The 13,782-nt window shown below is 55.8% G+C and overlaps 1 protein-coding gene across 1 annotated transcript in view; it reads left to right on the top strand.

The window, feature by feature from the left end:
- Runx3 (RUNX family transcription factor 3) overlaps positions 1-11,792 on the top strand; it is a 59,380-nt gene extending 47,588 nt beyond the window's left edge. The window contains exons 5-6 of the mRNA XM_034502885.2: positions 5,530-5,679; positions 9,489-11,792. Coding sequence (XP_034358776.1) covers positions 5,530-5,679; positions 9,489-10,021 — 683 coding nt within the window. The 3' untranslated portion in view covers positions 10,022-11,792. The remainder of the gene's footprint in view (positions 1-5,529; positions 5,680-9,488) is intronic.
- The last annotated feature ends 1,990 nt before the right edge of the window (positions 11,793-13,782 follow it).

Genomic DNA, 13,782 nt, shown 5'->3' with positions numbered 1-13,782 from the left:
TTAATAGGTCAGGGATGAGCTAAGTAAATCGTTCAGTAAATTTGTTCGTTTCAGCAAAACTGGGAAAAAGCCATAGTAGGCAAAGGGTGGGCAGGGTGGTAGGGCTTCCTGGTTGAGGTTCAGTCCCGAAGAAAGCGGGCACATAGCAGCGTGGCCTTTTGGGACCTGGTATGGGCAGGAAAAATGGCCCAGTGCTATACCTGGACCATGGAGACAACTGAAGGGTGATATCATCCAGATTCCAGGTATGGGGAAACTGGGAGCAGGATGCTTGGGTCCAGAGAGACAGCCACTCCGGGTCATTCAGTCCCCCCAGAAGCTGGGAGCACCCAAGGAAGTCCTGGCAGATCTGAGAGGGCCCGCCCAGTAGAAGGGAAAGGGTTAACCTCAGACCTCCCAGCTCCCCTAATCAGGCCCAGGCCTGGAAGCCCCAGTTGCAGCCCTGGGCGGGAGCCTGCTACCTCCCTGCCACTGGCCCTCCGCCAGCCAGCTTCCCGGCCCAGCCACCACTGGTTTTCATCTGCTCACAGGGGGCCAATTCACAGCAGACCACCCCAGGCCCGGCACCCGCCTGCCATCCGAGCGGCTGATCCGAGTCCGGTGTAAATCTCCCCACAGGCCGCAGAGCAAGCTGCGGCAGCAAGGGTACAGTGGCTCCTGTGTGTGGGTTGCAGGCTGCAGGGAGACGGCTGGGAAGCTCTGGAGCAGCCCAGGATCTGATGGCTGGGGACTCACCTTGTTCTCAGGGCCCTACCCGACTTTGCCTCTCTCTCTCTCTCTCTCTCTCTCTCTCTCTCTCTCTCTCTCTCTCTCTCTCTCTCTCTCTCTCTCTGTCTCTCTCTCTCTCCCTCTCTCTCTCTCCCTCTCTCTCCATCCTACCTCCTTCCTCTTTGAGGCCAGACATGGAGCTGGCCCCTCGCCAGCCAGAGCCTAGCTCTCCTCTGTCGGAGGCAGAGGCTTTCTGTGGGCTAGGCAGCTCATTCCAGGTTTCAGTATCACCTTGTGACCTCGGCCTTGTGCCTTCTCTTCCCATTTCCCATCTGTGAGACTTGGGGGGGGGGGGGTAGAGGCTGGGAAGGGAAAGGGAGCCTTTCAGAGGGCTTAAAGTTATACGTGTGGTCCACCAGGCACAGTGATCCCAGCTTCCTTCTGCCCCACCTGCTATAGGCAGGGACTAACCCTGGCAGATGCTTGGCTCAGGAGACACCAGGAATCTGGCAGGTGGAGGAAGCCATGCTGGTCTGGTTGGGAGCAGTAAGGGAGTCCCAGCTGGACTGCTTGTGTATCCCTGGGAAAGCTCCCTTTCTAGAGCCTTGGGCCTGTGTCACCTGCCTGTGGGGTCCACTAATGGCTTAGCTCTGCTCAATGGGAGCTGGTGACTCAGGAGTGGGAGGCAGGTCAGAGCAGGGCTGTCATCTCCTTTGAAGGTAGGTCCTGTGGGCTGTGAACCTCTTAAACCTGACTCCACCCTTAGGGCGAAGGGGGGGGCTCTAAGTTTTTGGTTCCCATTTTATAGAAGAAACAGCGGAAGCCTAGTGGGAATCGGCAACTTTCCCAAAGCTACCTCTGAATGATGGCTGTCTGCAATGGGCCTGGGGCCACTGGCCCTGGAGTGGGCTGGCTGAGATCTGCCCTCCCATGGACAGGGTCCCAGGCACTCACTGTGACCTGCTTGAAGCATTTCAAACAAAGGCCTACAGGTCAGGGGCCCTTCCCCGGGGCATCCTCGCCATGAGGACTCTTATGTTAACCAGATCATCTCATGTACTCCTGGGGGTGAGGGGATGAGGATGACAACCACTTGACAGATGTGGAAACTGAGGCCTGGAGGAAAGCAAGTTGATCTGCAGTAGCTGTGTGGTTGGGACTCAGCCCTGAGTTTCAAAGCAAGGCAGAACCCTTCTGGTGTCCCCTGAGACCCTGTGTCCTACGGTTTCTATTGCTTTGACGAAACACCATGACCACAAGCACTGGGAAGGAAAGGGCTTATCTTACAGCTTTCGGCTCACACCCATCACTGAGGGAAGTCAGGGCAGGAGCTCCAGGCAGGAGCTGAAGCAGAGGCCACAGAGGAAGATATGCTTGCTGCTGGCCGGCTTGCTCCCCAGTGGTGGTGTGAACTGCGAGTTACTGCTTTCTTTTCTAAGGTTCTTCTGGTCACAGTGTTTTATCTCAGCAGTTGAAAGTAACTAAGATACCCAGTCCTGTTTCTCTGCTCATGCTCCTTCCACTGAGTGCAGAGTGCACTCTGGGCTGGGCCCCAACACCATGACACTCATGCCTTGAATCTTACAGCCAGTCCACTTTCTGGGATGGGCTCTGGGGAGAACGGTGGCCAGTTACCTCATGTAAGCTGTCAGCCCAACAGCGGTTCTTCCCTGTCTCAGTGTTCCCACCTGTACAATGGAAGCATGTCGGTTCTCCCTCATGGGACGTGCCCTGAGGGTCAGCAGGGGTGTGCCTCCTGCCTGCTGGTGGAGAGAGCTCCCTGTGCCCGGCAGATTCCAATTTCCTCTGCTTTCTACTGCATTCTGGGATGTTCATAGGACTCTCGGGGTGGGTCCAAAGGACAGAAAGCCTTTCTGGAAGAGGCTTTCCTGCACTGAGGAAAGAGGGTATGAGAGAGCTGGCCAAGCCAGGGGCAGCAGGAGGCCAGAGCTGCCCAGGAGCTGCCTCCTTCCTTTCTACTGGAGACTGGAGGCCAGTTTGACCAATGCTAAGTTCTTGCGATTTTTAAGTCAGTGACTCTCCAAGGGAAGGGACATAGGTGAGCAGGTTGTGGGGGCCAGGGGTGGGGGATGGCCACTGAGGCACGAAGCACAGAAGGGCAAGACACGAGTGTTTGAGGGAACCAGACAGCTCTGTGGTCTCGCTGTGAGAAAAGGAATGAAAGGCTTTTTCTGTGGCCCACCTCCTCCCCAGGGCACAGGCCAGGCATTCTTGCTTCCGTTCAGTTCTGCTCCCAGCATGAGAGCCTCAGCCTCGTGGCTCTGAGACTCTCTGGCGCCCTGGCCATGTGGGGTCAGCAGACTCCCCTCTGCCTCTCCCTGGCAATAGCTTCAGTACTGCAGTCACAGGAAGCGATCCTGTGTTGTCTTCTCTTCCAGGGAGCCTGCCCTTCATCATGGGAAAGCACTGGGCAAGCCACTGGGTCCCTGGAGTTAGGAATCCAGGCTGGCTTCCTGGTCACCATCCTGGCCTCAGTGTCCTATACTCTGTCATCTGCCTCCCCTGTGGTGGTCAGTGTGTTAGGGATGACACTGTAGCTCAGGGTAGACAGGAGTGTGATGAGTGAGCTCCAGGTTACACCTGTTGGGGCCCATCCTTGAGCCCACACTCGCCCCCAGCCCGCTCTCCTACTAGCCAAAGGAACAGCTGCAGATACAGTCCACTGTGACTCAGAACAAGGGGACTTGGCCCATCAGTGATGACAATGACAGCAGGCCTGAGTTTTGCACCAGCATGCACGTAGCCCCATTGGCTGCCTTAGAGCTTGTGATTGAGACACCCAGTTCCTTGCACCTAAGCTGCTATCTGCTCAGCCCTCAGCCTCTGTCTATCCGGTAGGCTTCCTACCTGCTGAGATGCCTTGGAATTCATCGTTCCTGGCATCTCCAGGAGCCTCGGAGGTGAGCTTTGGCGCTTCTACTGAGTGAGAAATGACAGGAGGGCATCATGACCCCAGCCAGGCATCCTCAGTGAGCCACAAGCCCCTCCTCCTGCCCAGTCCCCAGCTATCTTGCCTGTCTTATCACAGACTTGTGGGGGTGGGGGCAGGCCTTAGAGTCTGCAGCCAGCTCCAGGTGCCCCCAGGCCACACCTTCCCCTTCATTTCCTAGAGCCTTGGGGTGGTGACAGCTGCTGCCAAGCATATCACTGGACTTGGCGGGTGCCTCGGGAGAGGACAGCAGGATCCCTGGCTATTGGTCACTTGCTAAACTGTGCCTTTCAGGACCCCCTGCTCAGTTTCTGAGACTGTCCTGTGCCCAGCTGGACCTGTGACAGGCATGTGTTGGAGCTCAGAGCTCCATGGGTCTCAGAATCTTTAGGCCCCACTTACAAAGTCAGGAACCAGGTTCTTTCCACGGCTTCTTCAAGTCCCTCATCCCAGCAGTGGTCAGTGGTCATGTCATGCTTTTCTAGCCCTGAGGTCATTTATTCAGCCTCATTTATTCAGAAAGAACAGTGAAAGACTCAGTTGTACTGCCCACCTTTCTGTCAATCCAGAGACCTCCACGTCACTCCAGACCCAAAGACTCAGGCAAACTTCTCACACTGAACACCCTCTTACACTTTCCCAGCCATCCCTGATATGCTGTGTGACCTCAGACAAGACTCTACATGTCTCTGAGCCACAGTCCCCATTGTCACAGAGAAAGCCTGGAGACAGAAGGAGCTAGTGTTTGGGCATTAGGCAGAGATGCCAGACAGGAGGTGTGAGCTTGTATGGGCCCAAAGAAGACACTCAGAATTGGGAGAGGAATGAGAGGCAGCCACACAGCTAGGAGCTGTGACAAGCAAGCTCAAGGGACATCCATTAATGTTGGTCTCTGTGTCACACTCGTGAACCAGGGTGGCAGAGAAGGTATTTCCGAGAGTCTGATCATTGTCCCCGCCTCATAGGCAAGGACACTGAGCTTACAGGAGTGTCACTCCAAGAGAAAGTGACACAATCACATACCCTCTAGAAAGTTCCATAGAAAGTCTTCCTCTGTGGTTTCCATTCACATGAACCTAACAAGAGGCTGGGAAGAGAAACTTGAGAGCCAATGGGCACAGACCCTCACTGATAGGAGGCCTTAGTGGCCAGGGCTCAGTTTTGTTTCAGAAATTCGGTGTGTTGTTTGAGAAACGAAAGATGGGTGACTGAGAGCGCCTGTGGCACTTAGTGACACTCCAGGTGTCCCTTAGCCCTCAGCAGGTGCACAGCCAGCCTGGGGCTCCTGTGCACACTGTGGCTGGGCAGGAACCAGAAGCCTGTATACCTCCTAATGACCACACCTCTACCCTCCTCCCTGAGGCCTGGGGTGGCTGGGGTGCTGGGGGGGAGGAGGGCAGAGCTTGAGGGTGGCTAGGTTGGTCAGGGCCAGGTGACCAGCACTCCTCCCATAACCTCACAAGGATGCATGGACTGTGGGGTACGTGGAGTGTGGGGATCTGCATGCTGAGGGGTGAAGGGTGGTATTACCACGGGGGGGGGTGGCTTTTCCTAACTCCTTGGCAACCTGCCTGCCTGAGCCACTCTTCTAGGCCTGTTGAGTGGGTATTTTTACCTGTCAGACCATGTTGGGGAGGTTTAGGTAGTTCAGAGCTTAACATCACAGCGTGCTGGTCAGTTAGAGCCCTCGGTGTGATGTTAAGAATGACCATTCTGAAGAGAGATCAGGCATCCTGAAACGGCACATAGCCACGATCTCTGTTCTGTTCAGAAAATCAGAGAGTTCCACAGAGACCTAAGCTAGACTCCAGGAAGAACTTCCCAGCAGGACAAGGCATTATAGTGGCTAATGGACTCCCCATGCTCCACAGGGCACCGGCAGAAGATAGAGGACCAGACCAAGGCCTTCCCCGACCGCTTCGGAGACCTGCGCATGCGTGTGACACCAAGCACCCCCAGCCCCCGTGGCTCCCTCAGCACCACGAGCCACTTCAGCAGCCAGGCCCAGACCCCAATCCAAGGTATGAAGGAGCAGAGACCCACGGGGAGCAGGCAGGGGATGGACAAGGATCCAGGATACAGTCCCTCTATCCCAGGCCAAGTCCCCGAGGAAGATGGCTCCCCCACTGTTTATTGGTGGACAGCTGGAGCAGTCTGCAGTCTACACTCCCAGGTCTCCTGAGGGCTTCTCTGTACCAGGCCTTTGCCCACTCCCTCAGCAAGTACTCACTGATTCATGCACAGTGCCTGACCCCGGGATGAGTGTGAACAGATGTGGCCATCCCTCCTTCTGACATTCATTAGTCCACGGGGACATGAGGGTGGTCCTGTGGTGTCCATAGAGCTATGACAACTATGTCCCCACTGTACACACACCCCTACTGCCTCAGCTTTCCCCCAGTGAGGAAAGATAGGGTGAGGCTATCTCTTCCCAGGACTGAGTGCTAGTCACACCAGAAACCGTGATAAAGGATGCCAGGACTGCCCAGTTCAGTCTCTCCACCCAGAGTCACACAAATAGAGAGCTCCAGGGTCCCGTTCTGCCCCGGCTGCTCTGCTGAGGCAACTAGGCTGCAAGCAAATCTCCTGTTGGCCCACATGGGGCAGTGCCTGGCCAGCCCCATGGCTGACATCATACTTCTGTTATAAGCCAGAGACATGAAGCTAAATGTAGCTAGCTCAGGCCAGTCAGGGGCAGATGCCAAACCACAGAGGCCTGAGGGCTAGCTGCTACCCTGTGTGGTACCTGTCCCTTCAGATCACCAGTGCTGGCTCAGGGCCACCAGGACATATGATTGAATTGAAGCTGAAGAGGGTTGGGGCCTTCTGGTGGCTGAGTCCAGTGTCTCCCTGACTTGTTTCTAAGTAGGCCTGAGAGGGGCCTGAACGTTAGGATCAGAGTGAGCTATTTGCTGGTACCTCTGTGCCCTACCTTCTGCCCTTCTCCACACCGGTCATTCCATGGGGGGTGGGGCGAGGCATTACTGAGAATATTACTATCCATGTGTTCTGGGCATGACACAGTGTCAGGGGCATAGCACCATCCCTCAGTGTGCCCGGAAGCTAGCACAAGGTAGGGAACCCATGGGCTGGTGTGTTGGAGATTTGGCTTTTGAGCCCCAGGCCCTTTAGATAAGTGCTCAACATCTGCCTCATGCTCAGCTCTGACCAGGAGCTTGCCCGTACCTCACCCCCACAGGCCAGCACCTACAGAGCCTGCCCTAAAAGGGATGGGGGTCTAGCCAGGGGACACCCCAAAAACTAACAGGGCTCAACGGTGCTTCCTGTCTATCGGTTCTCATGAGAGAAGAGTGCATGCTTGCTCTGTCACAGTGAGAGGGCGTGGTCTTTGGACTGTGTGCTCCCAGGAACCAGAATCAGTCTCTCCACAGCCCTGGGCCTCACCTAACTAGTATGGCATGGATGGCCAGTTCTTCTCTTACAGAATCCTGAGATGGGATTCTTCAGCCCCTTGTTAGCTCTGACTGGCCATTTGGTGTTTAGGAGAGGGTCCTGGATACCCTAGGGAAGAAGCCTATCCTTGGCCATCTTGTCAACCTGACTGGTTCTCGCTCTGCCTTGCACTGGCTGTGTGATCTTAGGAGGCAGGTTACCTAACTTCTCTGAGCCTGTGTTTTCTCATCCACAAAGTGAAGAGGCTCCTGTCACAGAGTGGCTTTGGCAGGCTCACAAGCAAAGAGTCACACTCCCTGGCCCTCCCTCCTGGTGGGATTTCCCTCAGGATGCCCCTCCACTTCCCTCGGTGCCTGTTAACAGCCTTGACCCTAGCTTTGGACACTGCAAGCAATGCCAAGACCCAGCTCCCGCCCCCTGCTGCAGACACCCACAAAGGGGGCTTCTCCCAGCTCAAAGGACTCATTCAGCTGTACGCAGCAGTTGGGGCAATTTGGAGAAAATAAACATTTCCTTGAGCTGTTAGCTTGGCTGCTTGACAGTGGCCCCGGCAGCTCAGATTTCCTGGGGCTGTGAGGCTGAGCGTGGGCGCAGGAGTCTGAGGGATCTGCTGAGGGTCCGAGGGGGCACCTGGGGCAGGTACTTCTCCACCTGGAAGAGAAGCTGGAGCAATGAAGACAGAGGCAGAGGGGACAGTGGCAGCTCCTCATGTCCGAGGCTCTCCACTGCAGGACCAGAGTCCAACTGTCCCCACACAAGTTTTGACTGGTCTGCTTTGAGAGCAGGGTCTCCTGCCCGCAGGCATCTGTATGCAGCATCCTCTCTGCAGATGGGCATCAGGCACCTCTCCCTCCCAGGCCTCAAGGCACACTGACCAGCCAAGGAGTCCCCAGTTTTTATTTCAGAAAGCTCCAGTGGCCTGCCCCATGTTTGTTCTCCTCACCTGGAGCCAAGGGCTGCCCTTCATGGTGACCCACAGCCAGACCCAGAGGCACTGATGCATACCCCAGAGACCCAAGGAGTACCAGATACCTGAGGCCACCTGACACCCTGGGCAGAGATAGCCCAGGAAGCAGGAGGCCGGAGCTCTGTATCCTCAGACACACCTTGATCATGGCCAGAAGGCTCACCTAGAGTAGTACCAACCCTGCTAGCCCAGGACTAGGGCCTCCCCTGGCCTTTCATCCACGGTGAAGGAGACAAAAGAGCTGAGGCTCAGCAGGCCGAGGCTCTAGGCCACACTTGGGACCATGCCCGCCACTGCTGTCAGGGTCCCAGGAGGGTCCCAGGTCAGGGTTTCATGTTATTGGGTTTCCAAAGCAGCCACTTCTGGAGACCTAGAGCAAGAATGTGACAGCGTCACCAGCAAGACAAAGGGAACACCACCGGCTGCTGGGCCTGGCTGTGTTCTCTGTATTTTAAGTTCATTAAATTTGATCTAGGTCCTTGGGAAATTTATGCAGAGAGGTTAAGTGACTTGACAAGGGACACATGGGAGTGAGAGTTAAAGCCAGGGTGACTGAGTGGCTCCAGAAGCCACAGGGAGAATCCAGCTGCCTCCACAAAGCGACAGTGGCTATCTGGCTTGTGTTGGGGCCCAGGACAGTGTGGTCTGTGACCTTCCTGCTGCTTCCTTGCCTGGGTCCCTGTTTTCCCACCAATAGGATTAGGTTTGTTCCCAAAGTGCGTGTGAATGCTGGGATTGGGGACCCATGATCACAAAAGTAGGTGTGCAGATTGGCACCTCCTATCTTGGAGTCCCCTGAGAATTCCAGACCCCTGGTGTTGTTGTGTGGTCGGAACCCCCAAGTGCCTCCAGCTACTGTTTAATGTTGCAACAGAGGCAGATGAAGGTGTCATGAGTGTAGCTGTGTGACCAACATGAACCAGCCTGCAGGGCAGCCTTGGCAGACATAGGCTCGGGAAGTGGGGTGAGGACCAGCAGATCCCACCACAGCTAAGACCCCAACCTATCAAACTACCTACTTACCTACACACACACACACACACACACACACACACACACACCTGCCTCAGCAGAGAACAAAAACCTTTCTGAGCATTCTGGTACGAGAATCAGCCTTTCTGTATCTCTGCCTCAGTCTCATGGGGCCCCTGGGGATTCTAGTCACACCCTTGATCTTGCCAATTCTTCAGAATGAGGTGGGAGCCCTGTCTGGTGCCTGTCCTAGCAGGCTGGGAAAGACACACAGGAGGTGGGAGGGCTGTCCCCTCTGCTTTGCCCCAGAGTTCCACCCACATCTGATCTGCACAGCCTCTGCACAGGGCCTTGCACAGCCCAGCCGGAGGAAGAGATCCCCAGGAAGGTGACCCCACAGTGCGAGAGGACTCACAGTGATCCTGGCTTGCACCTGAATCCCACCCCCCCCCCCCACCTCTTGCTGTCTGTCCCCAGGCTCCTCAGACCTGAACCCCTTCTCGGACCCCCGCCAGTTTGACCGCTCCTTCCCTACGCTGCAGAGCCTCACAGAGAGCCGCTTCCCGGACCCCAGGATGCACTACCCGGGAGCCATGTCTGCCGCCTTCCCCTACAGCGCCACACCATCGGGCACCAGCCTGGGCAGCCTGAGCGTGGCGGGCATGCCGGCCAGCAGCCGCTTCCACCACACTTACCTCCCTCCGCCCTACCCCGGGGCCCCGCAGAGCCAGAGCGGGCCCTTCCAGGCCAATCCCGCGCCCTACCACCTCTTCTATGGCGCCTCCTCCGGCTCCTACCAGTTCTCTATGGCAACTGCGGGAGGTGGCGAGCGCTCGCCCACCCGCATGCTGACCTCCTGCCCCAGCGGCGCCTCGGTGGCAGCAGGCAACCTCATGAACCCCAGCCTGGGCCAGGCTGATGGCGTGGAAGCCGACGGCAGCCACAGCAATTCGCCCACGGCCCTGAGCACGCCGGGCCGCATGGACGAGGCCGTGTGGCGGCCCTACTAAGCACTCCGGGGACTCTCGGGCCAGCCAAACCCGTCCCTCCAGCCCGAGGTTACAAGAAGAAACAGACTTTGGCTTGGTCCCAGGGGCCAGAGCTGGCGATGGCTTCCAGAGCTCTGTCCAGCCACAAGTTTGAACAGAGGATGTGGGGACCTCCCACAGGACCCTGCTCCAGCCCAGATCAATGTCTGCTCTCCCTGTACACCCCAAACCCACCTCTGTTGTCTCCATCCATGCCAGGATTAATTCTGGAATCAGAGGCTACCCCTGCCCTTGAGGGAGAGGACCTTGACTGGCAAGAGAAGCTCAGGCTTAGAGATGTCTGGACTTTGACCCTCCACCTTGAGGACCAGCCCTCCCTTTGCATCCATTACCCATCAAGCTGTCTGGAAACTCCAACCCCTGAGAAGGTCTGTAGAGAGAGAGGAGACAACACACACACACACACACACACACACACACACACACACACACACAAGAGTCCCCAACTTGACTTCCCCATGATTCCAGGCAAGCAGCCACTGAGGAGTTCTAGCTTACCTAAAAAACATCAGGCCCTGGAGCAGACTCATCCCAGGTGGCAGGTCCCTAAAGCAAGGAAGGCCTCAACACTGTCCAGCACACTCCAGCCTGAATTGCCTACTGGGTTCTCAGGGGCAGAGAGGTCCTGGCAGAAAGTCTTACCTAGCGAGCAGGGCTAACCATGTCCAGCCAAGCTGTGCTCTGGGTCTTGCATCCCAGGCCTCAATCCCACTCCCAACTTGTTTGTACCTAGAAGAAAACAACCTTGACCCAAAAGAAAAGGTAGCTCCACCAAGCATCTAAACCTCTGACAGGTGGTGGTCTGTGTGTACAGAAGCCCAACCCTCTGCTAGTGTGATGTCATCAGGACCCTGCCACCAGGGTCTGGACCTCACATTCCTCACAGAAGGGGACAAGACCTCCAGGAGGTCCCGCGGAGTCTCTGGTGAGGTGTGCAACGGCAAAGCGGTGTCCAAGCAGAGGTCAAATGTCCTGGTTACAGTTTCTCTTGTCCCACCCTTACTGGAGGGAAAAAAATTCTCTCTTGGAAGTAGCTGAGGTAACCTTCCAGTTCCCTGCACCCAGAGGGGCCTTCTCACCTCTTCTCAGGAAACAGCTATGACCCATCGCCCTCCTACCTGCTTCGCTACTGGTTCATGGTGCGGACTGTCCCAACTCACCAAGAAAGGTACTTTCAGGGTCCCAGCACCTAGCACTATGTAAGCCATCCCAGACAACTCCCCTTCCTGATACCCAAATGGGGGTGGAAATAGAAAGTCACCCCGCCCCCATCAACTCCTTTCTCATCCCCGATTAACAGTGAAGGCTGAGTCTGTCTGGGTACCACAGTGAGCCTAGGCAGCCCGGGCTGGAAAAAAGGAAAAAGAAAAAGAAAAGAAACTGGGTCCTTATTTGCAAGGCTACTTTTAAGTGCTACTTGAAAGCACGGGCTAAAAAGAAAGCACAAGGAACCTGAGGGATTGATACAGTGTTACTGTATGTGTGGGGGTGGGTACCGATCCTTTGTGACATTGTTACCCTGAGGTACCCTACCTGCTGTGAGCAGGTCTTCCTGACGTGGGCTCCACACCGCCGAGGGAGAGGAGAGGGCCTGCTTTGCACTATAGGCTGCTTCTGTGTTTGTTTTTTATGCACAACTTGCTTGTACAGGTCAACTGTCCGTCTTGGGTACTATTTAACTGTAAAATGAAAATTGTATTTGTTACAATAATATAACAGATGCCTTGAAGGACCCGTGTCAAGCTTCTAGAGTTGTGAAGGAGGGTGGGACCTCCTACTCTTGGGCAGGGGGTAGGGCACTGGACATGGTTGAGTTGGTTGTGTGGGAAGATACCCCAGTGCTGTGGAGTTTGCCATCCAACTCCTTCAGGGTGGTTACAGAGACTTTTGAAGGCCACCCCTCCCGGCCTGGCCGGGACTCCAGGCCATCAGATGGGCCTTCAAGATTTCATTGACCTTCTCTCCCTCAGCTGGCTACATCCATCACACAGAGGCAGAAGCCACAGCATGGTCCTATCTGTCACCTGGGATGGATGTGGTGATGGATGGAGGCTCCTTTGGAGTGGAAAGCCCTGTTGCATGAAGACCTTCCCAGAGTAAGGGGCTTTGGGGTGTAATCCCTCTGGGGTGCCCCTATGAGGTAGCAGCAACCCCACTGGGGTCTGCTTACTGGAACACTGGCAGCAGAGAAGACGGGACTGCAAAGCAGTCATTTGGAGATGAGGTCATTCTGACTCGCAAAGAGAGCTGTCATGACTTCCATGGCTGCCTGGTGTTGGTAGCTGCCAAGCTGAGGACCATAGCCTAAAACTTAGGGCTGTGGATAATGGTGTGGGGACCTAGCTTGATAATCCCCCTCTTCCCAGAACCTCACCCCCCAACCTGTGACCTCTGACCATAAAATATGGGACATAAAGATTTTCCTTAGATGTAGCTCTGTGGTGCCCACTTCAGAGTTTCAAGATCTTGCCCTGTTGTAGTACCAGCCTAAGACCAACCCCCAGCAAGAAGTTCCTGTTTTCCCAGCCTAGACGCTGGACCCTTTCCTACCTGGCAGCGCCGCAGGATTCTAGTCACAGCTAATGCATACCTGTCCCTCGGTACACTCTAGGTGGGTCACCCAGCAGGACCTCTCACTGGGTTAAAACAGGAAACTGTCTTCACAGCCCACATACTTCCATTTGGTTTATTCGAGGGTGGACCTGTAGGTGGCCCATACAACCAAAGAGCAAAACCCCTGACTGTGTTTAACTCCTGTCACTTGTCAAAAGGAAACAGACCAAGAGATGTCCCCCAGTTAGCTGGAGGCAGGGCCCCAGCTGGAGGAAGCCATGCAGTCACCACTGAGGCCTGTAGGTGGCGGCAGGACTGGCTTCCAGGCAACAGTGAGAAAGGAACGGTCGGTCCCCTCACCCCACCAAATCTCCCCCACTTTAAACCCCCTGCTTTGGAGAGGAATGTGGACCGATACTAGGAGGAACTCCCCAGCCTCAGGAGAGCCTCTCTTGCCCTGCCTGGAGTTTCCTCACCCAGCAGTGGCTCTGACGGTAGCAGCTTCCTGTCTCTGCCCGGCAGAGCCACCCTCCTGGTCACATGTACCAGATGTTAGCATAGTCACACACAGACCCTGAGCTCTCAGGCCCCACCAGAGGACCGGGACCTGGAAAGAAGAGCTGAGTTCTGAGGAGGAAGCTTCAGAAGGCCCAGGCAGGCTCGTGCACTTTCCACAGTCAAGAGGTCCCACACTGCTTGCACAGGAGAGGAGGCCAGTCTGTGGCCAGCCTGGAACCCTTGAGGTCTTGAGTATCTCATCTGAGAGTCACAGAATCCACTGCCTTGGTGACTTGTGACTGGTTTTGTGGCAGACTGAGAGGCAGCTCCCAGAAAGGCCCCCACCCTGTGACAAAGCCTGTGATAGCTTTGACTCTTGTCCTGAGAAGAACATATCCTGCCGGGGTGGGGGTGTTGAGGGTTGTTGGGGGGGAAGGGAAGAGAAGTCTGGAGGAGCTGAGGCTGTGGGACATGAGGACAGGACCTGACCCAGACTCAGATCTGCCTCCCTTCTCAACCAGCGCCCCTCCCTGCCCCAGACTGCACTTCCACAAACAGCCAGACCCCCAGCATGGCCTCAGGAAGAAACAGTTTCTCCCCTGCACACCACACCCCAGCCCGGAGCACTTCAGTGGCTCCGTTCAGCTCAGGGTCGTAAATGAAATGAGCAG

Source organism: Arvicanthis niloticus, chromosome 5 (assembly GCF_011762505.2).
Source record: "Arvicanthis niloticus isolate mArvNil1 chromosome 5, mArvNil1.pat.X, whole genome shotgun sequence".
NCBI lineage: Eukaryota > Metazoa > Chordata > Mammalia > Rodentia > Muridae > Arvicanthis > Arvicanthis niloticus.
The sequence above is the reverse complement of the archived record's forward strand: the minus strand, read 5'-3'. Positions and strand labels throughout refer to the sequence as shown.